This window comes from Cherax quadricarinatus, chromosome 51, assembly GCF_038502225.1.
Source record: "Cherax quadricarinatus isolate ZL_2023a chromosome 51, ASM3850222v1, whole genome shotgun sequence".
Classification (NCBI taxonomy): Eukaryota; Metazoa; Arthropoda; class Malacostraca; order Decapoda; family Parastacidae; genus Cherax; species Cherax quadricarinatus.
In genome coordinates this window covers 1,828,933-1,855,790 of record NC_091342.1, presented here as the reverse complement: position 1 = coordinate 1,855,790, position 26,858 = coordinate 1,828,933, and the positions used below count along the sequence as shown (strand labels likewise).

General features: G+C 39.3%; 1 protein-coding gene across 13 annotated transcripts in view; it reads right to left on the bottom strand.

Annotated features, from left to right (window-relative positions):
- Positions 1-7,529: 7,529 nt before the first annotated feature.
- The window catches only part of up (Troponin T, skeletal muscle), a 52,217-nt gene continuing 32,888 nt past the window's right edge, over positions 7,530-26,858 (bottom strand). For 3 of the 13 annotated variants that reach the window (XM_053785041.2, XM_053785051.2, XM_053785048.2), the window contains 5 exons: positions 20,640-20,661; positions 19,628-19,708; positions 17,439-17,517; positions 8,752-8,930; positions 7,530-8,455 (listed from right to left, as the gene is read on the bottom strand). In XM_053785041.2, coding sequence (XP_053641016.2) covers positions 8,755-8,930; positions 17,439-17,517; positions 19,628-19,708; positions 20,640-20,661 — 358 coding nt within the window. In that variant the 3' untranslated portion in view covers positions 7,530-8,455; positions 8,752-8,754. Of the gene's footprint in view, positions 8,456-8,660; positions 8,931-15,695; positions 15,775-16,829; positions 16,909-17,129; positions 17,209-17,438; positions 17,518-19,627; positions 19,709-20,639; positions 20,662-26,858 lie in introns of those variants that run through there. The other 10 variants (XM_053785052.2, XM_053785049.2, XM_053785044.2 and 7 more) reach the window with 4 other exon arrangements.

Here is a 26,858-nt window from a genome sequence, read left to right as displayed (position 1 = left end):
TCTGCTGCTGTAACTACGATCACTGATGATGGTACACCAGTAGCATAACTGCTGCTGTAACTACGATCACTGATGTTGGTACACCAGTAGCATAACTCTGCTGCTGTAACTACGATCACTGATGTTGGTACACCAGTAGCATAACTCTGCTGCTGTAACTACGATCACTGATGATGGTATACCAGTAACATACTCTGCTGCTGTAACTACGATCACTGATGATGGTACACCAGTAGCATAACTGCTGCTGTAACTACGATCACTGATGATGGTACACCAGTAGCATAACTGCTGCTGTAACTACGATCACTGATGATGGTACACCAGTATCATAACTCTGCTGCTGTAACTACGATCACTGATGATGGTACACCAGCAGCATAACTCTGCTGCTGTAACTACGATCACTGATGATGGTACACCAGCAGCATAACTCTGCTGCTGTAACTACGATCACTGATGATAGTACACCAGTATCATAACTCTGCTGCTGTAACTACGATCACTGATGATGGTACACCAGTAGCATAACTCTGCTGCTGTAACTACGATCACTGATGATGGTACACCAGTAGCATAACTCTGCTGCTGTAACTACGATCACTGATGATGGTACACCAGTAGCATAACTCTGCTGCTGTAACTACGATCACTGATGATGGGACACCAGTAGCATAACTGCTGCTGTAACTACGATCACTGATGATGGTACACCAGTAGCATAACTGCTGTTGTAACTACGATCACTGATGTTGGTACACCAGTAGCATAACTCTGCTGCTGTAACTACGATCACTGATGATAATACACCAGTATCATAACTCTGCTGCTGTAATTACGATCACTGATGATTGTACACCAGCAGCATAACTCTGCTGCTGTAGCTACAATCACTGATGACAGTACACCAGCAGCATAACTCTGCTGCTGTAACTACGATCACTGATGATGGTACACCAGCAGCATAACTCTGCTGCTGTAGCTACAATCACTGATGATGGTACACCAGCAGTATAACTCTGCTGCTGTAGCTACAATCACTGATGACAGTACACCAGCAGCATAACTCTGCTGCTGTAACTACGATCACTGATGATGGTACACCAGCAGCATAACTCTGCTGCTGTAACTACGATCACTGATGATGGTACACCAGTAGCATAACTCTGCTGCTGTAACTACGATCACTGATGATGGTACACCAGCAGCATAACTCTGCTGCTGTAACTACGATCACTGATGATGGTACACCAGCAGCATAACTCTGCTGCTGTAACTACGATCACTGATGATGGTACACCAGCAGCATAACTCTGCTGCTGTAACTACGATCACTGATGATGGTACACCAGCAGCATAACTCTGCTGCTGTAACTACGATCACTGATGACAGTACACCAGCAGCATAGCTCTTGTCCTGGTAGATAAATAAGACACATGTGCATCACTCGTGTATCCTTATTGTTCAGACCTACCACCAACCAGTGGCTTTATCAGTCCAATTCACAGAGTAATGCTGGACTCGGTGGAAGAAGACACGAGAAAGAAGTCTGAGGTGATCAGTCCCTCAGTCTGCTGGAGAGAGAGGAAAACGTGAGAAATAGTTTTTGGGTGATTAGTCGCTTGAAACTGGAATTTAATCCATCAGTTTTGATGAATCTAAAGCAGATGCCCGAGGTAGGAAACTTATATACTAGGAATCAGTCCCTCAACTTAGCAAGGTTGAGGGACTGATTCCCTGCAACTGTTTCATCGTCTTCCACTGTCTCTCCAGCAGAATCATCAAGGATGAGGGGCTGATCATCTCAAGCTACTTCATCATGCCTTCCACCGTCTCTTGTATTGTTCTCCGCGTTAGACTGATAATGACAATGTGTGGCGAAACGTCTCCACAGTAGATACCCAAGTGTTTCACCTGTCTCTTATTCATCATCTTGTTTTCATTGTATAAGACAAACACACAAATAATAATAATAATAATAATAATAATAATAATAATAATAATAATAATAATAATAATAATAATAATAATAAATAATATCTTTATTTACTACAAGTACATGCACATGGTATACGGGTCTAGCTGACATCAGTGACATACTACTATATAGAAAGTCGCTTGTTATGCCGGGGATTTCAGGCAAATTAGGTCAGTTTTGTCCCAGGATGCGACCCACACCAGTCGACTAATACCCAGGTACCCATTTTACTGATGAGTGAACAGGGACAGCAGGTGTCTTATGGAAACACGTCCCTAATGTTTTCCAGCCGTACCGAAGAAGATTCGAACTCCGGACCTCAGTGTGTGAGCTGAGTGCGCTACCGATCGAGCTACGGGACACCATACGCACAGACATACATACTCACAGACACACACATATACAGGCATACAGACAGACACACACACACACACACACACAAACACACGAAATGAAACGAAACGAAAGTACAAAGGTTTGCGACAAGGTTAGTTCCAGAGCTAAGGGGAATGTCCTATGAAGAAAGATTAAGGGAAATCGGCCTGACGACACTGGAGGACAGGAGGGTCAGGGGAGACATGATAACGACATATAAAATACTGCGTGGAATAGACAAGGTGGACAAAGACAGGATGTTCCAGGGAGGGGACACAGAAACAAGAGGCCACAATTGGAAGTTGAAGACACAAATGAGTCAGAGAGATATTAGGAAGTATTTCTTCAGTCATAGAGTTGTAAGGCAGTGGAATAGCCTAGAAAATGACGTAGTGGAGGCAGGAACCATACACAGTTTTAAGACGAGGTTTGATAAAGCTCATGGAGCGGGGAGAGAGAGGGCCCAGTAGCAACCGGTGAAGAGGCGGGGCCAGGAGCTAAGACTCGACCCCTGCAACCACAAATAGGTGAGTACAAATAGGTGAGTACACACACACACACACACACAAACACACGCACACCACCACCAAAACCACCATCACCACTCACTGCGTCCTCACCACAACACAGTCTAAGGCACACTGTTAACTTAAGGCTTGGTTCTGAGCGAACGATCACCATTACTCTTACTACTCACTAAACTTTTAAATTATTTTCTTAAAAGTAAAGTTCACCCCACTAACATTATTTTACGTTGCGAATAAATCTTTCTGCACTTTGGCCATATTCAACAAGCGTATCACTCCGCCGTTGCTCTCTTTTGCGTATATCCGTTAACAGAGGAAGTGAACGAAACCTAGGAAACAGGACAACGGAACCGTTGGCTTCGGTAACAACGGCATTATGAGGGAAGTTCTTGCTCAACAGCTAAGTGAAGGATCTTGTACACACGCCCCCTTCCTCCCTGGCCACGCCTCCTCCTTCCTCTAGCCACGCCCCCCAGCAGTAAACACGTCCACTTCTCTCCCTACAAACTAACATTATCTCTCTCCTCCAGAACTCTCCATAACCTATAACCCATAAATCCTCAACACCACCACCACAATCCGCCACTACAACTCCTCCCAATCCACCACCACAACCCCAACAACCCAGTAGATATTCCCCTCCCACATCCTCTCTCCCTCCCCTCACTCCCACCAGTCCAAATAATTGGAGGCAGGAGCAAGCAGAGGTCGTACTGGAGACCATGAAAGTGACTCCCGGGGTTCATAACTACTGATGTCCAAGTCTCCAGCACAGCAGCAGAAGGGATAGCAAACACGAGGGATAGTAAGCAGGAAGTATACTAGGGATGAGACAGAGAGAGAGAGAGTCAGACAGACAGACAGACAGAGCAAACAGGAAGAATTGTAAGCAGGGAGAATAACAACCAAGAGGGATAGTAAGAAGTAACAGCAGTAGTAGTAGTAAACAATAGGAATAGCAAGAAAGAGGGATAACGCGCGCGAAGGATATCAAGCAAGGGAGATAAAAGCCATGGAAAGAGAAATAAGAGAGGTAAAGAAAGTTCTTTTATCTTCCTTTGAAATCTATTCTCATTCTGTAGTGTCAACATTCTGTAGTGTCATCATTCTGTAGTGTCATCATTCTGTAGTGTCATCATTCTGTAGTGTCCTTATTCTGTAGTGTCATCATTCTGTAGTGTCATCATTCTGTAGTGTCATCATTCTGTAGTGTCATCATTCAGTAAAGTCTTCCACAGACTGTGGGGTCCGAGTCTCTGTAGTTTGGAAAGTCAGAATTCTGAAATCATCTGAAAATAATCCGTCACAGTTAACCTCTGCAGCAAATATTTCTTGGTATTACTTCTAATTTTGGTATTTCCCATAATCTTAAGGCATTAGTGACTTCACCAACATTCAAAATCCAAATTTTAAAAATAAACACGAGTCTTTTAAAAGATCTTTAACATCATCAACATAGTCAGATATATTTAATATTAATAATATAACACAATACGCGGTTTTTATTACTTTATTGAAAAGACAAAATTTACTGACCAAGGCAAATTTATTGATAATTTATTAATAAAAGGAAATTTATTAAGTTCCTGGTGGGCGAAACGTCTTCTGAATAAAATGCCATAAACTGCATAGTGTGTGTATTGTCATACTTGTCTGTATATAAAACCATTAACATATAAAAGTTAATGCAACACTTTAATTGTTGTAAATCCTTTCTCGTTGCACAGAGAGTAAGATAACAGACAACTTGTACGTTGCACAGAGAGTAAGATAACAGACAACTTGTACGCTGCACAGAGAGTAAGATAACAGACAACTTGTACGTTGCACAGAGAGTAAGATAACAGACAACTTGTACGCTGCACAGAGAGTAAGATAACAGACAACTTGTACGTTTCAGAGAGTAAGATAACAGACAACTTGTACGTTGCACAGAGAGTAAGATAACAGACAACTTGTACGCTGCACAGAGAGTAAGATAACAGACAACTTGTACGCTGCACAGAGAGTAAGATAACAGACAACTTGTACGTTTCAGAGAGTAAGATAACAGACAACTTGTACGTTTCAGAGAGTAAGATAACAGACAACTTGTACGTTTCAGAGAGTAAGAGTATAAGCTTCTTGCACAGATTAAGATAAGAGGTTCCTTGTACATTGCAGAGAAAGCAAGATAAGAGAGGCAAGATTTACTGGGAATCCCGGGTGAGTGGAGCAAGTCTGACCACTAAGTCTGACCACCAAGTCTGACCACCAAGTCTGACCACCAAGTCTGACCACCAAGTCTGACCACCAAGTCTGACCACCAAGTCTGACCACCAAGTCTGACCACCAAGTCTGACCACCAAGTCTGACCACCAAGTCTGACCAGCCTCTCACCACGGTCACTTACCGCAAACAAAGAAGGAAATGAATTGAAAAAAAAATAAGTCAGTGATACAGCTACTAGCTAAAATTTAGTGATTTGCTGACCTTTCAAGGGAGAGAGGATTGCCAAGAAGCTGCTGAAGGGTTCTTGATCCAGGTAATCTGAGTCGTCCTTCCGTTGATCAACCTGATTATATCTCATTTCCAGGGCTAGGAATCTCAGCTACTGAGCTGAGAAGAGATGAGCCTAGAGTGTTCTTTTTTTATTTTCTGAGCTGAGCAAACGTACAAATTTGATTCATTTGTTTTTCTAGTAAGCTCTAAACTCGCGTGGGCCATTAAGCGCAACGGGGAGAGGAGGCTCGATCCTCCGTCTGTTAACAGTGATAGAAATCGGCTCTCGCAACCAGGTTCGCCAACAGGAACCAGCAAAAGTCTTCTCAGTGTTTACCTAACAAGATTTCAGAGTCTTGAATGTGTGGTCTATAATTGTTATGGTGATGCTCAAGACACCACCGGGTCTTTTATGGAGAAAAATTAATTTGTAGTATTAGTTGAGATACATCAACAAAATTATTTCACGGGTGAAGTTATTGCTTGTAAGTCTTGTGCTCTCTCTGTCTCTCTCTCTCTCTCTCTCTCTCTCTCTCTCTCTCTCTCTCTCTCTCTCTCTCTCTCTCTCTCTCTCTCTCTCTCTCTCTCTCTCTCCAAGTTATATGTCCGGTCATAAAACCACCAGCTTTGCCCAGATGCAATAACTGACCCAAGGAAATCTTTCATTGTCAGGCATGAAGCTAATACCTCCCATAATTTTGGTAATTAATTTACGAGACTGTCATGCCTTGGAGTGTCTTGTCAACGCATTCCATTATCAAAGTCATCTGCGGCGTAATGTTGTCCCCACCAGACATGAATACTTTATTCTCTATTTAAATAGGGTTTAAAGTCAGCTCTCAGTGTATATACGCCGAGAGAAATACGCCTCTCAGTGCGTATATCCTCAATTAGTTTACACACGAAGAGTAACAATTTTCGTGAGTTTACTTTCTAGGTGTTCCACCACTCTTCTCCTGATAATCTTCACCATGACTTTGCATATTATACATGTCAGTGACACTGGTCTGTAGTTTAGTGCTTCGTGTCTGTCTCCCTTTTTAAAAATTGGGACTACATTTGCTGTCTTCCATGCCTCAGGTAGTCGCCCTGTTTCGACAGATGTGTTGAAGATTGTTGTTAGTGGCACACATAGCGCCTCTGTTCTCTCTTTCGGGACCCATGGAGAGATGTTATCCGACTCCATCACCTTTGTGACATCTAGCTCGCTTAGCAGCCTCTTCACTTCTTCCTCGGTTGTATGTATTGTGTCTAACACTTGATGGTGTACCCCACCTCTCCGTCTATCCGGAGGCCCTTCTGTCTCCTCTGTGAACACCTCTTTGAATCTCGTGTTGAGCTCCTCACATACTTCTCGGTCGTTTCTTGTGATCTCTCCTCCTTCCTTCCTCAGCCTGATTACCTGGTCCTTGACTGTTGCTTTCCTCCTGATGTGGCTGTACAACAGCTTCAGTCAGATTTGGCTTTTGCTGATATGTCATTTTCGTATTGTCGTTAGGCCTCCCTTCTTACCTCTGCATATTAATTTCTGGCTCTACGACTGCTCTCCTTATTCTCCTGAGTCCTTTACTTTCTATACTTCTTCCATTCTCTAGCACACTTGGTTTTGGCTTTTCTACACCTCTGGTTGAACCAAAGGCTCATCCTGGTCTTCTCGTTATTTCTGTTGCCCTTGGGTAAAAACCTCTCTTCAGCTTCCTTGCATATTGTTGTCACATATTCCATCATCTCACATACTGACTTTTCTGCCAGTTCTCTGTCCCGCTGAAAGCCGTGTGTGTGTGTGCGCGCGCGCGTGTGTGTGCGTGTGTGTGTGTGTGTGTGTGTGTGTGTGTGTGTGTGTGTGTGTGTGTGTGTGTGTGTGTGTGTGTGTGTGTGTGTGTGTGTGTGTGTGTGTACTCACCTAATTCCTCACTTAATTGAGGTTGCAGGGGTCAAGACTCATCTCCTGGCCCCGCCTCTTCACTGATCGCTACTGGGTGTGTGTGTGTGTAAGTAAGTTTATTCAGGTACAGGTACACATAAATACAGTTATATAAATCATCATACATAGCAGCATATGTGTAGATTACTTAGGATAAGAAAGTCAGACGGAGTGACATATTTCCACTATGACTCTTACATTTCTCAGCTGTCAGAAAGCCACAAAGGTCAATAAAACAAACGATAAATTTGATATTTTTATTTTCAAATAAACTAGTATCGTATAAGGAACATAATATCCTCGATCAAGAGAGAAAAATGACAAGATAGGGAAAAGTTAGTGACCAATCTATCTCACGGGTGTGTTGTGTTTGTGTTGCTCACCTGCGCCCGCGCCTTCGTCAGCCTGGCCTCTAGTGAGGGCTCCTGGGACAGCCAGGGGAAGGGCCCCGCGGAGGGCTGGGGGGCCGCCGAGTCCCTCCCGGACCTTCCCAGAGCCCTGAAGGAGGAGAGGGGGGCTCTAAGGGAGAGCTGCAGCAGCAGTAGGCGCGGAAGGCGACGGTGAAGGAGTTTGGAGGTGGTGAATATTACGTTAGATTTTGTACGGAGGCGGCGGGGAGGGGAGGCTAGACCGCCGCACAGAGGTGATCACCAGGGCACCATGATGAACCAGGGCACCAAGATGAACCAGAGCACCAAGGTGAACCAGGGCACCACGATGAACCAGGGCACCAAGATGAATCAGGGCACCAAAGTGAACCTGGTCCTCATGATTACCCAGATCCCCATGATGGACCAGGTGTTCAAGATGAACGTAGGACCACCAAGGTAAACACAAGTCCCAACTAAGGGACCAGACTTAAAGCTTTGTCCAAAGCCGTGTGCTATGGTGGTCTGGACAACGCAAAAAACGCAGCCCAGCTCACCAAGGGCTAAACTAACCGCCAACCAATAATAATAATAATAATAATAATAATAATAATAATAATAATAATAATAATAATAATAATAATAATAATAATAATAATAATAACTTAAAATCAACTGATAGCAGACTTGATACAACAGAGAGAGAACTTTTCAAAATGTCGACATAAAGATGATAAACGACACAGAGTGTGAGAATGTGACAAATCGCGTGGATGAAGGAATGAGGAGAACCAAGTGTTCCTGAAAAGAAAGAAAGTACTCATAAGTCTCTCTCTCTCTCTCTCTCTCTCTCTCTCTCTCTCTCTCTCTCTCTCTCTCTCTCTCTCTCTCTCTCTCTCTCTCTCTCTCTCGTACATTTCTCTTTTTTCTTAGTCTTTCTTTCCATTTTGAAGTTTTTTATTTCTGGCAATTTGGCGCCCAACATAGAGGAAAAAACATTAAGTAATATTTTTCAAAATTTTATTACACCACAATACAACATAAATTTTTTTTCCTTGAAATAGACGTGAATTAAAAAAATGTTGAGACGGACTTACTCATCACTCTTCTTCCTCTTCCTCCTCCTCCTCCTCCTCCTCTTCCTCTTCCTCTTCTTCCTCTTCAACTTCAGGCTCTGGGGGTGGAGGGGGCTCCAGCTCCTCTTCTTCCTCGGCTGGGGTCTCGGGTTCGCCAGCCTTCTTGCCTGGTCGCTCACCGAACCATTTTGGCAGCTTAGCTACCAGAGAGAATCATAAACATTAGCTAAAGGTCCGGAGAGAATCCTCGACTCCCCGGAGGAACGTAAGATACCCCCCGGAGGTACTGCGACTCCTTAGAAGGCTTAGAGGCACTTTAGGATCCCCGGAAGTGCTTCGAGTAATGCATAGGTACACTGAGTATAGGTGAGTGGTAGATTATACCAACAAGTACGTAAAGCACGTTATGGGATTTACGGCATTTGACTGCGAAAGTGTTTTGTTCATCAGAGACTTTATCATTTCTCAGATTGATAAAGTGTCTTGTGGACAAATAAGGTTTCTCAATACAGTGCCATACACCACATATTATGTCTTATTCTGTACTTGAGTTTTTTGGGTTCTTTGGGTTTTCCGTGAAATACTTCGGCTCCCAACATGGTACGTTGAGTTCCTCCAAAGGCACTTCTGAGACCTTGGAGTTGTTTTGAATGCCCTGGAGGTACCAAGTATCTTCTGGAGGTACTTTAAGCCATTCTAGAAGTACTTCGAGTGCCCTCTGTGGTAATCTGAGTTCCCGGAGGTACATTGAATATCCTACAGATATTTTGAGGGAGCCTAGAGGTACTTTAACTCATGTCGGGGGAACTTCGAACCTCCTCCCCAAGACACTTCATCTCCCCTAGAGATACTTCGAGCCCTCAAAAGTTACTTCGAGTCACTCTAGAATAACTCTACAGTGTATCCTGGAAATACTTTTGAGTTTCCCTAGTGGTGCTTCGAACGAGTTAGAAGTATTTACTTTAAAGTCCCCAGGAGGTATTTCAAATCCTCGAGTCACCCCAGAAGAACTGGAGGTACTTTAGGTCGTTCAAGATGTACGTTAAGTCGTCCAAGAGGTAATTTAGGTTGTCCAAGAAGTACTTTAGGTCGTCCAAGAGGTACTTTATGTTGCCCAAAAAGTACTTCGAGTACCCATAAGTACTTCGACACCCTGGGCTTTAACAATAAGCTGCTACTACTGCTGCTGCTGATGTTGTTGTTGCTCAACCATTCTTGCTTTGCGATAGCACTAACTTCACAGGACTGGAGAACAAGAAAGTTCTTAAGCAAATTTACTCATGAATGAGACATTTGTGCCACATCTGGGCATCTTTGTTCTGTAAACGTTTCGCCAGTCAGTCTCTTCTTCAATCCAATGCAGAGAAAGGTAGAAGATGAGAAGGAATTTGAGGAAATCAGTCTCTCAGGATGTAGTCCATCAAGACTGGTGGACTGAACACATCGATTCCAGACTGAGGGACTAATTACCCCAAACTCCTTCTCATCTTCCACCTTTCTCTGCACTGGAATGAAGAAGCCACTGGCTGGCGAAACGTTTCCAGATTAAAATACCCAGATAGTGCACACATGTCTCATTCGTTAACTTGTCGATTTTCTAAAAGATTTATTTAAATATAATAGTATTAAACACTGCTTAAGAACGCAAAAGCTCTTAGAGCTGATGCAACTTACGCGAGGTTTGCTTTTGTTATATTTTATTAAAAAACTCTAAATCCGTATGGGTAACAGAGGGGTTTCTCGTACTGAAAAAAAACAGTTGAAGCACCACAGGGGGTTCACTAGTTGAAGTACCCCAGGGGGTTCACTAGTTGAAGTACCCCGTTCACTAGTTGAAGCACCCCAGGGGGTTCACTAAAGAGCCTCATAAATGGAGAGTAACTGTGTCTCGCAGAAAATAATCCTAACACGAGTTTTAAGTAACATTTATAACTAAAAAAATAAATAATTGAAATTATATATATATATATATATATATATATATATATATATATATATATATATATATATATATATATATATATATATATATATATATATATATATATGCAATAAGATCACAGTAAACAGGTGATTTTAAAATATGCAAAACAACCACTGTGAAAGAGTAGTGAAATTCCAAGCGCTTTCGTGACTACTCACATTGTCAAGGAACTATGAAATTAATACATCAAAGGAAGGCAATTAAAGGGCTAAGACCACACCTCACAGTCAACTCCCACAACAAAGAAACACCTGACGCGCGACAATACCGGACTCATAAGAAAAGAGGAACACTGCAGTAGGTCCGCTGGTCCAACTAGACAGGTCCTCACCACATCCCACTAACTATTCTACCCAAGAAATAAGGTTTATTATTTGTCCAATGTAAATAACAAAAATAGGCACAATACCGTGACTGGAACGATACACAAATAACCCGCACATAGAAGTGAGGAGCTTACGACGACGTTTCGGTCTGACTTGGACCATTTAATTATTAATTATAAATGAATATAATTTATATAAACCAAAGAAATATTCATATTATTGTCAAAACTGCTTTTTATGAAACAAGATTCAATTATATTCCTGTCGACCATGGACTTGCTTGTTACTACTTTCTCAACTTTTTGAAAATCAATTGGATGGTTAAAATCTCTCACATGAATAAATAGAGCATTGGAATCTTGTCCAGTTCTAATGCTATATTTATGTTGTTTTAATCTTAGTTCGAGACTTTTACCAGTTTGACCGTAATAAACTTTATCGCAAATTTTACAAGGAATCTTATAGACACATCCATCAGTATTTTGGGGGGAATTGTTTATCAAAAGTTTTTTTTACTGTTATTTTTTACTGTTATTTTCCTCAAACTTTGAGTTTGAGGAAAATAACTCATTGCCTTTTCTAGATATTTTAATTATTTAGAGTAATAATGAATTCAAACTTAAAATTTACAGAAAACCTACAAATAACTGTTCCTATGTCCACTATTATTCCTCGCATCAAGATAAAGTTAAACTGTCTGTTTTCTCGTCAATGTTTTTGAGAGCTTTACGAATTTGTAGTCCTGAGTTCATAGATGAGGAAATATCCAAAATTTATGAAATAGCTAATGACCTGAAATACCCGAGAAATGTAATTGATAAATCATTTAAAGTTGCTAGAAATACTTTTTACAACCCAAAAAGGGACAACCAACCTTATTCAACTAAAAATATGTTGGTTCTCCCTTACCATGAAAACTTGGTTGATATGCCTTCTCTTCTTAAGACTTTTAATATTAAAGTTGTATTTAAAAATCTTGATACAGTAAAAAAACTTTTGATAAAGAATTCCCCCCAAAATGCTGATGGATGTGTCTGTAAGATTCCTTGTAAAATTTGCGATAAAGTTTATTACGGTCAAACTGGTAAAAATCTCGAACTAAGATTAAAACAACATAAATATAGCATTAGAACTGGACAAGATTCCAATGCTCTATTTATTCATGTTAGAGATTTTTACCATCCAATTGATTTTCAAAAAGTTGAGAAAGTTGTATCAAGCAAGTCCATGGTTGACAGGAATATAATTGAATCTTGTTTCGTAAAAAGCAGTTTTGAAAATAATATGAATATTTCCTTTGGTTTATATAAATTAGATTCATTTATAATTAATAAAATTTGGGAAGAATTTAATAATACATTGGACAAATAATAAACCTTATTTCTTGGGTAGAATAGTTAGTGGGATGTCGTGAGGACCTGTCTAGTTGGACCAGCGGACCTACTGCAGTGTTCCTCTTTTCTTATGAGACCGGTATTGTCGCGCGTCAGGTGTTTCTTTGTTGTGGGAGTTGACTGTGAGGTGTGGTCTTAGCCCTTTAATTGCCTTCCTTTGATGTATTAATTTCATAGTTCCTTGACAATGTGAGTAGTCACGAAAGCGCTTGGAATTTCACTACTCTTTCACAGTGGTTATTTTGCATATGTATAAAGAGTATATATATATATATATATATATATATATATATATATATATATATATATATATATATATATATATATATATATATATATATATATATATATGTATACTTATTTATTCAAGCATAAAATAAAAATCATTAAAGACGATAATACTTAAAATACACTATTCAATTGTTATAAATACTACAAAATTAAGCAGAATTTTTCAACTTATTTCATTGGTGTTTAGGTTTCGATGATGATACAGAAATGTTACCGAAACACTACGCGAGAAGATGGTTATACAGACCTTGTACAAGTATACACTCGCATGCTTACCTAGCTAATATTACTGACTCGTTAAGGATATTCTTGGTAAGACACATGTGCAACAGTTAGGGTATCTTAATTCCGAAACCTTTCGCCTACACAGTAGGCTTTTTCAATCTAGTATTATATATTGACTGACTTTTAAAATTTAGCAAAACTAAGACTTAGTGTTATATACTAGTTTTGCTAGGACTCTTGAAGCTTCAGGGAGGCTATATATAATATAGTGTACCTATATATTTATAGGTTAGGTTAGTTAACACTCGTCAGGAAACAGGACAAGTGTTACCTGACGCGGTACTTAGTCATATGATGACCCACATCTGGAGCTTTTGGTCATCTGACCGAGGCCTTCCGCTGGCTTACCGTTCCACCCCTTTTGAATATTATGGTTATAATTATATATAATGTGGTAAACTGATAATATAGTATACCTATTTATAATGTAAGACATATATAATGAACACTTATATGATAAACAAAGAGTTGAAAGACGGGACGTCAAAATCCTATTTCAGCGGGTATATCTATCAGTAGATTACTACGAGGAATTAAATACAGAGTATGAATAACCATCCTTCGTGATGTGCAGGTGTTAGGTAAACACAAGTCTAACACAGCTGAATAATATACTACAGTGGACCCCCGGTTAACGATATTTTTTCACTCCAGAAGTATGTTTAGGTGCCAGTACTGACCGAATTTGTTCCCATAAGGAATATTGTGAAGTAGATTAGTCCATTTCAGACCCCCAAACATACACGTACAAACGCACTTACATAAATACACTTACATAATTGGTCGCATTCGGAGGTAATCGTTATGCGGGGGTCCCCCCCCTCAAGGAAGGTTCCTTGATGTTGGTGAGGGGCTCTTGATTTAGGGAATTGGATCTGTGCTCCAGTTCCCCGAATTAAGCCTGAATGCCTTCCACATCCCCCCCCCAGGCGCTGTATAATCCTCCGGGTTTAGCGCTTCCCCCTTGATAATAATAATAATAATATGCGGGGTCCACTGTACCTATATTATTGAGGCTACACTACAAATGCACATTTTTTTTTTTTTTGCAAATGAAAGGAGAAAAAAATCTGTGGTGCATAACACATTATCTAAGTTTGTTTTTCTTTTTTCTTTCAGAGATTCGAACTGATGGCAAGTCAGTAAAAATTGACCAACGTAAAGAAAATGTATTAATGATTACTCTCATACCGATCGAAGTATCCCACTATGAAACAGTCTAGGCTGACTGGTAGGTTATTTGCTGCTTATTAGGCTGGTAGTCAGTTCGAATCTTCGACAAGCCTATATATATATATATATATATATATATATATATATATATATATATATATATATATATATATATATATATATATATATATATATATACAGTGGAACCTCAAAAATCGAACTGCTCCCAACACAACCAATTATGTAAGTGTATTTTTGTAAGTGCTTTTATAAGTGTATTTATAAGGGTCTGAAATGGACTAATCTAATTTACATTATTCCTGATGGGAATAAATTCATTCGGTAAAGGCACTCGAACAGACTTCTGGACCGAAGAAAGCTCGATATTTGAGGTTCCACTGCATATATATATATATATATATATATATATATATATATATATATATATATATATATATATATATATATATATATATTAAAGAAAGCATGACAAAAACACTACTACTACTACTACTACTACTACTACTACTACTACTAGTAAATAAAACTTGACGTAGTTCTGTTAAGTTTTAGAGAGATACTTATCATTAGAATGCTGGTTCAAGTTTAGGTTATTACAAAAATATAAAATATATATAATTTATGGGACCCATAGCCTCGGAGAAGTGGATAAAAAGGCTTCAAGGAAGATTCCCAAATTAGCAAACATGGAACAAGCAGCCAAGGGGGGAAAAAATGAGTTAATTAAGCATAATCAGGCACAAACACACACACAAACACACCAACAAACACGCAGATCAAAATAAACATTTACAAACCTTATTTAACATTTTATTTCAGAATCCAAACCTCCTGAGGTTGATTACAACATAGTATTGTACACGGGGTTACGAAACATGCTCAGAGCGCAGAGAGGAGAGCCTTTTCTAGTGAATTACAAAGCAAATTATAAGTTCCTTGGCATGAGTTGTGTGGTAGGCCTAGCTGGTCACGTGACTCGCTCTATTAGGCCTAGCTGAACATACTGTATGGAATGCTCTGATGGACACAAATGGACACAAGTTATGCTCTGCTAGGCCTTACTGGACATGCCCATAATAGGCCTTTGGTCACATGACGCACCTCACAACATGAATAATAAACCAAAATAACTCTCAGAAACGAAAAGAAATTAAAAAAAAAAATAAAACGATATATGCGCAGTGATATCAGTGGATGAGGCGCAGGAACGAAAATAAATTAACAAAACAGTTATGTGAGAAAATCGAAGCGCCATAATGCACACTAGTTACGTCTGTTAGCTAGTTCGTTGTACATATAATGCGTCTTGCTGTGTTGCTTCAGGCAGCTTAGACGAGATGATTATGATACATGGTAAGCAATTATTTGATATACTTATTAAATAGCAGTAGAGAACTGTAGCATAAAATTATAAGTGATATTATAAAAACTGTGTAAGTTGCATTATTACTGAGAGTGAGAGAGTGGTGGGAGAACCACCGTGTTTCTTACCCTTCGCTCGGGCATCGAACTGAGTTCTAAGCTCGGCCCATTTCCTCTCTCGCTCTTCCTTTGTCATTTCAATAATTCCCTGAGGATGTAGTAGACAAAATGTGGGACATTAAGTTCACAATTCAGACCACACACTGTAAGAAAGATATATAAGGCTGTGGGTTGGGGGAAAGGGGTAAATATGGAGGTAAGGGGGTTAGGACCGAGAGGTCAATCACCCCTCCCTCCTTGTTGGAAAATAAGAGAGTTGGGGGAGAGGGAGAGGGGAGGAAACAGAAAAAAATTAATTTCTTTAAAACATTTTTTGGGGGGCACACAAGGTGAGGTGACTGGTATGGTTGAGGGGCCTGCCAGGATTAAAGTACATAACGAAACCAAGGATTGGCTCCAAAATATTTCAGAATTCGTCTCCTGGGCGACAGGAAGACGCTACGTAACGAAAAAGTACGTTACTGCAAAACTCAAAATGTATATTTTATATTAAAAATACGATCAAAATAATTTTGTCATTCTGAGTCTTTATAGGTTTCATTGCAACTCCCCCACAAAATTATAAAAACTCGAGAGTGAAGAAAATATACTAGAAAAATGTTCTGACTAAAAATTTAAAAAAAAAGTGAGAGGAGGGCAACTGGTGGTGTGGTTCTGGCGACGAACAAAGGTTGATATGGAGAGTGAGTCTCTGAGAGGCAGAGGGTGAGTCTGCCTGACGCTGTCAACTGCGATCTTTTGTCTTAGCTGAGGTCAACAAAGCAATACTGCCTTTGCGTCCTCCAGCACCGCTCGTAAAACACAGATGCCAAGGTTGCTTAATACAAGAAAGAACAGGAGCAACTTGCTCTTTCTCTCTCTCTCTTTCCAGGAAGCTATCACTGAGTAACGACACACTCTTTTGCCTCCCTGACACTGGCTGGATGACATGCCTCTCGACGCTACTCGTGTTTCTAAACTACTAAGAAAACCGCTTCAAGAGATGCAGGAGCGTCTAGAGGTCAAGCCAAGACCCACGAAGGAGGGCAAAGGTGTGTTAGGTCTCCAGTGTTTGGGAGACGCTGTCTTAACTATGAAAAAACTACCAGCGAGAGATGCCACTCCTACGTCGAAAACACTGCCCTGCCAGTTGCAACTACTTACACTTAGTTCTGTTGATAAATTCTTCGTACTTTTCCTTCCAATACCTCTCCATCTCCTCGTTGTGTACAACATCCCAGCCCTGGAGGTACAAGTGTGGTGCAAGACACATTAAGGAGGAAGGAGTGGAGAAGAAGGCTGTTTATTGCTGTTTTATAGATTGGTAGAGTGAGGGGGGGACCTGGAGCACCTGAGGGCACCTGAGGGCACATATGGGGAGGGGACTCCATGGGTACTCCACCCGCAAGTGATCTTTAGGGGAACCATTCAGAGGAGTGCACAAAGCCAGCAAGGCGTACTTACTCTTATGCCTGCCCATAAATTCCTCGTACTTGCTCTCCCAAAGTTTCTGAAGAGCCTCTTTGTGTACAACATCCCATCCCTGACGGTAGAGGGATGAGCAAGTGAACAAGGGGACCACAGAAGCAGACACGAGTGCTACTTACATATTCTCCATCTGACTGCTGTCACTTAGCCACAATAATAAGGATACTGCTAGGGATGGAACCAGCATCAAAGCGGGCACCGGGCATTAAAAAAAAAGGAGGGGAGGAATCCATTTTGGGAAGGGAAGGAGAGGACCATCAAACGTTACCAACACCCTTTACTCACACTTTGTCCTTGACATAAAGTCGTCATATTTTTCTTTCCAGATCTTCTCCAGTTCTTCCTTGATAACAATATCCCATCCCTGTGTGCAAGGCAAAATATCCATGGCAAGCTGCCTCACAAAGATAGGAACCAATACACTCTAAGAGGCCTGACTCTAAGTGTATCCCTCGGAGGGCAACTTATTAATCTACCTAAGGCACTCTTGCTTAACTTTTATGTTTAATACAAAATGAAAATTACGTAGATATTAGTAACATTATACTGAGCTCTGAGAGTTTGTTAAGGGAAAGAGAGACAAATGTTCCAGCTTAATGAAGACTGTGACTAATTGGAAAACTGATAATACTGACAAAATCTACGTTAGAGAATCCACTGAGAAGGAATTACACATAAGAAATAAGATAAATTCAGAAGTTATAAGAAGAGAGAATGGAGACTCGCCTGAAAGTGAGAAGTTTAAGACCATATTCTTCTATATTTATAGTTACCCCTTACTGCGTAGAATTTTCAGCTAAGACTAATGTAATTGTTTTTAAAGCTTTCACTAACTCATATATATATATATATATATATATATATATATATATATATATATATATATATATATATATATATATATATATATATATATATATATATACAGTGGACCCCGCTTAACGATCGCCTCCAAATGCGACCAATTATGTAAGTGTATTTATGTAAGTGCGTTTGTACGTGTATGTTTGGGGGTCTGAAATGGACTAATCTACTTCACAATTTCCTTATGGGAAAAAATTCGGTCAGTAGTGGCACCTGAACATACTACTGGAATGAAAAAAGTTCGTTAACCGGGGGTCCACTGTATATATATATATGTATATATGTATATATATATATGTATATATGTATATATATATATGTATATATATGTCACTAACTAGATAATGGTGTAGCTACAACTAGCCAGGTTAAAACGCCGTCTTTCCTATACATTCAGATCAGAGATGAGGTTAATAAATAAAGGGAAAAAGGGAAGTGGTTAAAAAAATTAATTAGTAGATAATAATTATAATAACAATGAGGAAAAAATCATCATAAAATAGAGAAAAATAGATACACATTTATTAAAAAAAAAAGAGGTAAGAGAAACATCATTATATCAAAAATATCAGAAAATGGTTACAAAAATCTTATATAAAAAAGTCAAGGCAGATCAACCTAAACTCTGGATATGAATTAAAAAAAAAAAAAAAATTCTTTGGAAAAAAATTAATGAAAATAATGGAATTTGTGATACGAGATTCATCACTGGAAAAGGGGGAAACCTACCACTATGTTAATGGTATCATAATGGGATGTCTAAAGGTGCTACTGTGTGCGTGGCATCATAATAACATGTCTAAAGATGCTACTGTGTGCGTGGCAACATAATAACATGTCTAAAGATGCTACTGTGTGCGTGGCAACATAATAACATGTCTAAAGGTGCTACTGTGTGCGTGGCAACATAATAACATGTCTAAAGATGCTACTGTGTGCGTGGCAACATAATAACATGTCTAAAGATGCTACTGTGTGCGTGACAACATAATAACATGTCTAAAGATGCTACTGTGTGCGTGGCAACATAATAACATGTCTAAAGGTGCTACTGTGTGCGTGGCAACATAATAACATGTCTAAAGATGCTACTGTGTGCGTGGCAACATAATAACATGTCTAAAGATGCTACTGTGTGCGTGGCATCATAATAACATGTCTAAAGATGCTACTGTGTGCGTGGCATCATAATAACATGTCTAAAGATGCTACTGTGTGCGTGGCAACATAATAACATGTCTAAAGATGCTACTGTGTGCGTGGCAACATAATAACATGTCTAAAGATGCTACTGTGTGCGTGGCAACATAATAACATGTCTAAAGATGCTACTGTGTGCGTGGCAACATAATAACATGTCTAAAGATGCTACTGTGTGCGTGGCAACATAATAACATGTCTAAAGATGCTACTGTGTGCGTGGTTTTCTAGCGGAACGTCTAAAACTTTCCTGGAATTAACTGATGCGCTTACATCAAGCTCTATACAGGGGGTTTAAAAATGATGGACCCATAATATATGAAATATATATATGAAATTTGATTTATCATTTTCAAACATATTGCATCTGTTCAACTTTGGCACAATGTTGGTACAAGAATAATACTTACGCCTTCAAACAGTTGCTTTTTGTCATCGTAGGTTCTCCTGTCTGTGCGCCTCTCGAATTTGGAGGCGGTCTGGATCTTGGGCTGGAAATAAATATTTTAGGATCTCAGTTACTTCATAGATATGTTGAGCTTCGTCGGTATTAAAGTTAAGTCTAATCTTTATTGAATAACAAATGAATAATAGTCATGAACAATCTGGAATAACAAATTCCTAAGACAAGTCACTTACAAAACTCACATTACGAAAACATTATTATTATTATTATTATTATTATTATTAAAGATTAGCCGGTATTCTCCCGGCCCGGGCCTTTTCCAAGTGGTGGCCCGGCCTTGGCTCCCTCTTTAGGGAAGGTCTGAGACCTAAGTCTCCCATGGGAGGAGGCACAAGTACCTCCTCATCTTTGGGACCAACTGTCCCCAGGCCTAGCCACAAGCTAGGCCTCTCTGGTCTGCCATCCCCGCCCCAAGGGAACAAATGGGAATGACAGTCTTATGAGCTAAAGGCTCGGGCTCAGGCACCTACCCTACCCTAGAAGGGTTAGGCATGGTATCGATGTACGAAAACAGATAAGGAACCGGGAATATTTGGCTCAGTAATCTGGGATCTCTCTCAGCGCCGTCATCTGTGCTGAGATAAATCTCCTTTTCACGGGCCGAAATATTTTCAGTTTTGATTCTTGTCTGTTTTCAGAATGCGGGCAGACTATATCTTTCTAATTTCCAAGTTCCTCCAACAAATTCCGATCAACCTGAGTCGTGATGCTAGCATCAAAAGCCTCAGTAATCAAGCCATCAGCCTGGGAGCCCCGTCTGAGAACAGACCACGGGGGTCAATGACCCCTGGAATCTACTACAGATATATCCCAAGTTTCATTATATTTCTATACTTTTTTCTTATATATAAATGGACACAGATGCAACTAATATGACATTTTACTGCATCTATGGCCATTTTGACGGTAATTCTACCATTACAACGAATTTTCTCATGTTGAGCTAATCAACTTACCGGATGTTTGCCAGTGAGCGCCCTGTGACGGATATAAAAAAATCACATTAATAAAATATATCGACCTTAGTACTCTTATATATCATCATATTTATCATAAGCACAAGTATAAAAACATGTATATACGTATATAAGCAAATGTATATATCCACAAACATGCTCTCTATATGGAAAACGGGTTGAATGAAGGAAATAATATAAGTGGAATTTCGAGGGAATTAAATGCATTATATATTATTTTCTTGGATTTTTAGAGTGTTAAAGCCAACATGCAGCAGAAAATGTCCTAATCATCGAAAGAAATGAGCGAAATCGTCGAAATTTAATGTTATAATTCAATTTTGTAATCGCAATGAGCTAAGTGGTTCATCGGGGTACGAACATTGTCTCGTTCAGGTTCATTTGGAAAAAGTAGTGAGCCCAGGGTATATACACGGAGAGGTGTGTATCTTTTAGGGGAGGATATAAACACCGCAAGGTGTATACTTCTCAGTGTATATATACTGAGAGTTTAATACTGACTTTAGGGATTAAAATATTCTTGACTTGTGTTCATAAGGTGACATGCAACCTTCATGACTCTGAATCATGATCGTTTGATTTGTTCATGCTTCATGAACAAATCAACTAATTTCTCAGGGTATTTACACTAAGAATTGTGTATCCCTTAAGGTAGCATACGAGGCTTGTGTATGCGGTATACTCACTAAAAGTGATTTTTAATAGTTAAGTTAGGTAAGGTTGACCAAGAAACGTGACAATTGTTTCCTGACGCGGGTCTTAGTTATAGGTTTGGTAAGATTCGTCAGGAATCAAGACAATTGTTTCCTGACGCGGGTCTTAGTTATAGGTTTGGTAAGATTCGTCAGGAATCAAGACAATTGCTTCCTGACGCGGGTCTTAGTTATAGGTTTGGTAAGATTAGTCAGGAATCAAGACAATTGTTTCCTGACGCGGGTCTTAGTTATAGGTTTGGTAAGATTAGTCAGGAATCAAGACAATTGCTTCCTGACGCGGGTCTTAGTTATAGGTTTGGTAAGATTCGTCAGGAATCAAGACAATTGCTTCCTGACGCGGGTCTTAGTTATAGGATGACTCTTCACTGGAGCTTCTCGTTATCTGACCGAAGCCTCTACTGGCCTACCTGCGAATTATTCACACTGGCTTCATTGTGAATTAATTCTAACCACTGTTTCAGTTATTAAAATATATTGAACTGATGATCCATGATTGCGCAAGCAGCCTTAATGACCACTCGCCAAGTTGGCTGACTCAGTTTCTACGAACCAGCCAAGTCAGAGATTCTTTCTGACTCGACCCAACCAAATCAGTCGAGTTTATGCTCTGCCTCTGCTCTGTATCCATAAAAATTTGCCTGAGTTTTTCGGTAAGTAGGCCTAAACGTCAGGTTACTAGGAAACCCCATATATTTGAATAAGACAGGATTCTTTTTACATTAGAATTTTTGATAATTCGCGCCGACATCGTTTTAATTTTTAGATATAGACGAAGTTGATAAATGTAATCAGTGAACTTGGATTACATTGTGACATTGTGGTAAGTTATATTTTGTAACTTGAGTTCTTGTTGGGATGTTGTGGACAGACTGACGTCTCTTCCATAGTGGGAGTGGGGCCTTCCATAGTGGGAGTGGGGCCTTCCATAGTGGGAGTGGGGCCTTCCATAGTGGGAGTGGGTCTACCTGTAATGCTGGTGAAGAGCTCCTGATCCGAGGAAACAGTCACCCTTTTTTCACAGCTGAATGACTACTTTGGATTTAATTTAGTGCTGCCCCATGATTATTACTATTACTGCTGTTGCTACTATTACTACTACTGTACTACTACTGTACTACTACTGTACTACTACTATATTGTCACTACTATTATTACTATTATACTATTACTACTGTTACTACTATTACTACTACTGTTACTACTACTGTTATTACTATTACTATTATTATTACTATTATTACTATTATTATTACTATTATTATTACTATTATTACTATTATTATTATTACTATTACTATTACTATTATTACTATTACTACTACTGTTAATATTGCTACTACTGTTACTACTACTATTACTACTACTGATACTATTACTACTATTACTATTACTACTACTAACTACTATTATTACTACTGTTATTACTACTACTTTCAACTCGTAAATACAAATTATAGAGATAAATTATTTGTAAAGTTTTGAAATTTCAAATCTTAAATTCCACTTTTTTTCCCTCTGAAAATAAGAGATTATTTACTGTGACTGAACGAATGAATATGAAAAATTATCTGAAGGGTAAAAAAAAAATTACTGAGTGTTAAACCAGCACCGAATCATTGTTAAACCAGCACTCGTAAGGCGTTAAACCAGCACTGAAACATTAAACCAACACTGAAACAGTGTTAAACCATCACTGAAAACTCATTAAACCCAGCTCTGAAAAGGCGTTAAACCAGCACCGGAACAGTGCTAAACCAGCACTGAGGTAGTAAAACCAGCATTGAGAACAACATCAATCATAAAACAGTGAGTCACAACACAAGGATTATATTTTTAAGGTCAAGGATGTTAGGGATCAATTAGATAAAAATTATTCATTAGGGAATGAAAAAAATTCCTGGCAAGCACCATGGAAAAAAATAAATGTACAAACGAGTCTTGTATACAAGGGTCTAGGATAGTGAATCATGTACAAATGAAAGTCATATATACAAGGGTCTAGGATAGTGAATCGTGTACAAATGAAAGTCATATATACAAGGGTCTAGGATAGTGAATCGTGTACAAATGAAAGTCATATATACAAGGGTCTAGGATAGTGAATCGTGTACAAATGAAAGTCATATATACAAGGGTCTAGGATAGTGAATCGTGTACAAATGAAAGTCATATATACAAGGGTCTAGGATAGTGAATCGTGTACAAATGAAAGTCATATATACAAGGGTCTAGGATAGTGAATCATGTACAAATGAAAGTCATATATACAAGGGTCTAGGATAGTGAATCGTGTACAAATGAAAGTCATATATACAAGGGTCTAGGATAGTGAATCATGTACAAATGAAAGTCATATATACAAGGGTCTAGGATAGTGAATCGTGTACAAATGAAAGTCATATATACAAGGGTCTAGGATAGTGAATCATGTACAAATGAAAGTCATATATACAAGGGTCTAGGATAGTGAATCGTGTACAAATGAAAGTCATATATACAAGGGTCTAGGATAGTGAATCATGTACAAATGAAAGTCATATATACAAGGGTCTAGGATAGTGAATCGTGTACAAATGAAAGTCATATATACAAGGGTCTAGGATAGTGAATCGTGTACAAATGAAAGTCATATATACAAGGGTCTAGGATAGTGAATCATGTACAAATGAAAGTCATATATACAAGGGTCTAGGATAGTGAATCGTGTACAAATGAAAGTCATATATACAGGGGTCTAGGATAGTGAATCGTGTACAAATGTCATATATACAAGGGTCTAGGATAGTGAATCGTGTACAAATGAAAGTCATACAGGGGTCTAGGATAGTGAATCGTGTACAAATGTCATATATACAAGGGTCTAGGATAGTGAATCATGTACAAATGAAAGTCATATATACAAGGGTCTAGGATAGTGAATCGTGTACAAATGAAAGTCATATATACAAGGGTCTAGGATAGTGAATCGTGTACAAATGAAAGTCATATATACAAGGGTCTAGGATAGTGAATCATGTACAAATGAAAGTCATATATACAAGGGTCTAGGATAGTGAATCGTGTACAAATGAAAGTCATATATACAGGGGTCTAGGATAGTGAATCGTGTACAAATGTCATATATACAAGGGTCTAGGATAGTGAATCGTGTACAAATGAAAGTCATACAGGGGTCTAGGATAGTGAATCGTGTACAAATGTCATATATACAAGGGTCTAGGATAGTGAATAGTGTACAAATGTCATATATACAAGGGTCTAGGATAGTGAATCGTGTACAAATGAGTCATATGTACAAGGGTCTAGGTTAGTGAATCATGTACAAATGAAGAAGACATATACTAGGGTTTGGAATAGTGAATAGATGTACAGGGGAACCCTGAGATTAGCACATAGTCAAGACACACTGGAGGCACAGAAAAAGCAGGCGAATTCTCATGAACTTTCGGAATTGACCACTTGGTTTGCTGAGCTGCAAGGGGCTGACAGCCACAGCCAAAAGTAGCAGCAGCTGCAACAACAACATCAGCCACAAGTAGCAACAGCAACCACACGCAGCAGCAGTAGCAACAAGAAGAAGCATCAAGATTAATTACAAGTAACAGCAGCAGTCATTAACTGCATCAGAAGCGACGTTAAGTTCCTCTCATTCCGCCGATCACCAGGTTATATGTGAGAGGAATCCTGAGCTCTGAGGATATCCCATTAATATCTTGAGTCACTCTTATTATGCAGGTATCGCTCGGCTTCTAACAAGGAGAAATCGCCAATGCATCTTTCTCATTCTTACCTGTTACTCAAAAACTCGTCACATGGAAAGATTTCTGGTTGGTTTAATTAAAACACAAGCCAAATGGTTTAGCAGGCTAGGAGCGCGGTGTTGCAGACACTTCGTGTGTTGCATAGCAACACTTATATTGGGGTTTTACGATTCACTCGCCGTGGGTTCTAACTCCGACCCGTTCCGTGGTTTAATACAAAAATATTATGCTCCGATCAAACCTCTATACACGATGCTGTGCTATAGAGCAAAATGTTCACAAATAGTGGTTTGATGTGTGAAAAGTATCATTTTTAGTAGGTTCAGATGAACACTTGAACACGTGTTCACCCCCCCCCCAATACGTAAACATAAGACCGGTGTTCAACTCCACGTTAACTACTGGTGCCCTTACTAATTACAATACTTTTTGTAGTAAATTGTATTTTAATTAACGAGGTTGCTTGCTTTCACCTGTTATATTCCCACCTACTCCTGTTTAGTCTCGATTGATCAAACCTGGTACTTCGAATCCGAGGAAGTCTCCTGCGATATTCTATTGAATATTATTTAAATAGGACATGATCTAGGAATTTGAGGGAAAGTTCGTCTGGGTTATTCATGAAAAGGGATGGTGAAGACTTGGTACTCCGTCCCCTAATGTGTAAAAAAGGGTAAGTGTTCCTTGCCATTTCTTACATATTAGGATAATGATAGTCACGACTCGTATAGCAAGCATCACGTAATATAATCAGTTTTTTATTATATTTATAGAATTAGTTTATATTAAAGTGGGATTCGTTAGCTATGTCAGGTTCTGGATAGGTAAGACGAACGACGGACCAGTTGTTAGATATTGCAGCAGTGTGTCAGACAGGTGAGCCATAGAGCCAACATCACCAAACGGGTCACTGTACGGCGAATACGGTCATCATAGACCGTATAACCGTGTCGTGTTCATTAATCCGACACGTGCGGTTATAAGAAAAATTCGGGATGTCTAGAAAACAATGGATCCAGCCGGCATATCTAAAAAAAAAAAAAAGAACTGAATTCTTTACATCGAAGTCAGACTCTTTAAAAAATCGGCAATGCGAACCATATGCAGACAGTTCATCATTGTACAGTTTTTCCAGATGCATGAAAATCGTCAATGAATTGATTCGCTACTAAGCACTTGTCAGCTCGCATGAAAGGGGCGACAAATTTAAGGTACTGAGAGATACTGTAATCCTCTCAAAACCCTTTTAACCTAAAAAGAAAGAATATCTGGGAACAAAATACGTTTTTCAGCCTAGGCAGTATTAAACGATTTCGCATTTCGAAGTGACGGTGGAAAGACGTTGCATAAAATACTGACACGATGGATAGAGAGAAATTCAGGATGGTGAGGTCTTTTACAGACAACGTTTCGCCCTCGCAGGGGGGGGGGTTATCGAATCACAAACATATCAATTTGTTTAATGAAAGCTGCTGTAGCGTGGGAGAAACGTCGACAATAAAGGATCACATTATACTGCATTTCTCTCTCCATTACTCATTACTTCCAGTTTAGTGTTAAATATACGAATAAATGATTCCTGAGACAGTTTATGGTCTTTATTTCTATTATCCTTCATTACTTCTCTGCCTATTTAAAAATCGGCAACAGATAATTTTTTTTCCTCTCGTTGCGGCTACCTATACTTAACGTCCAAAAAAAAAAATCGAAAATTCAAAATA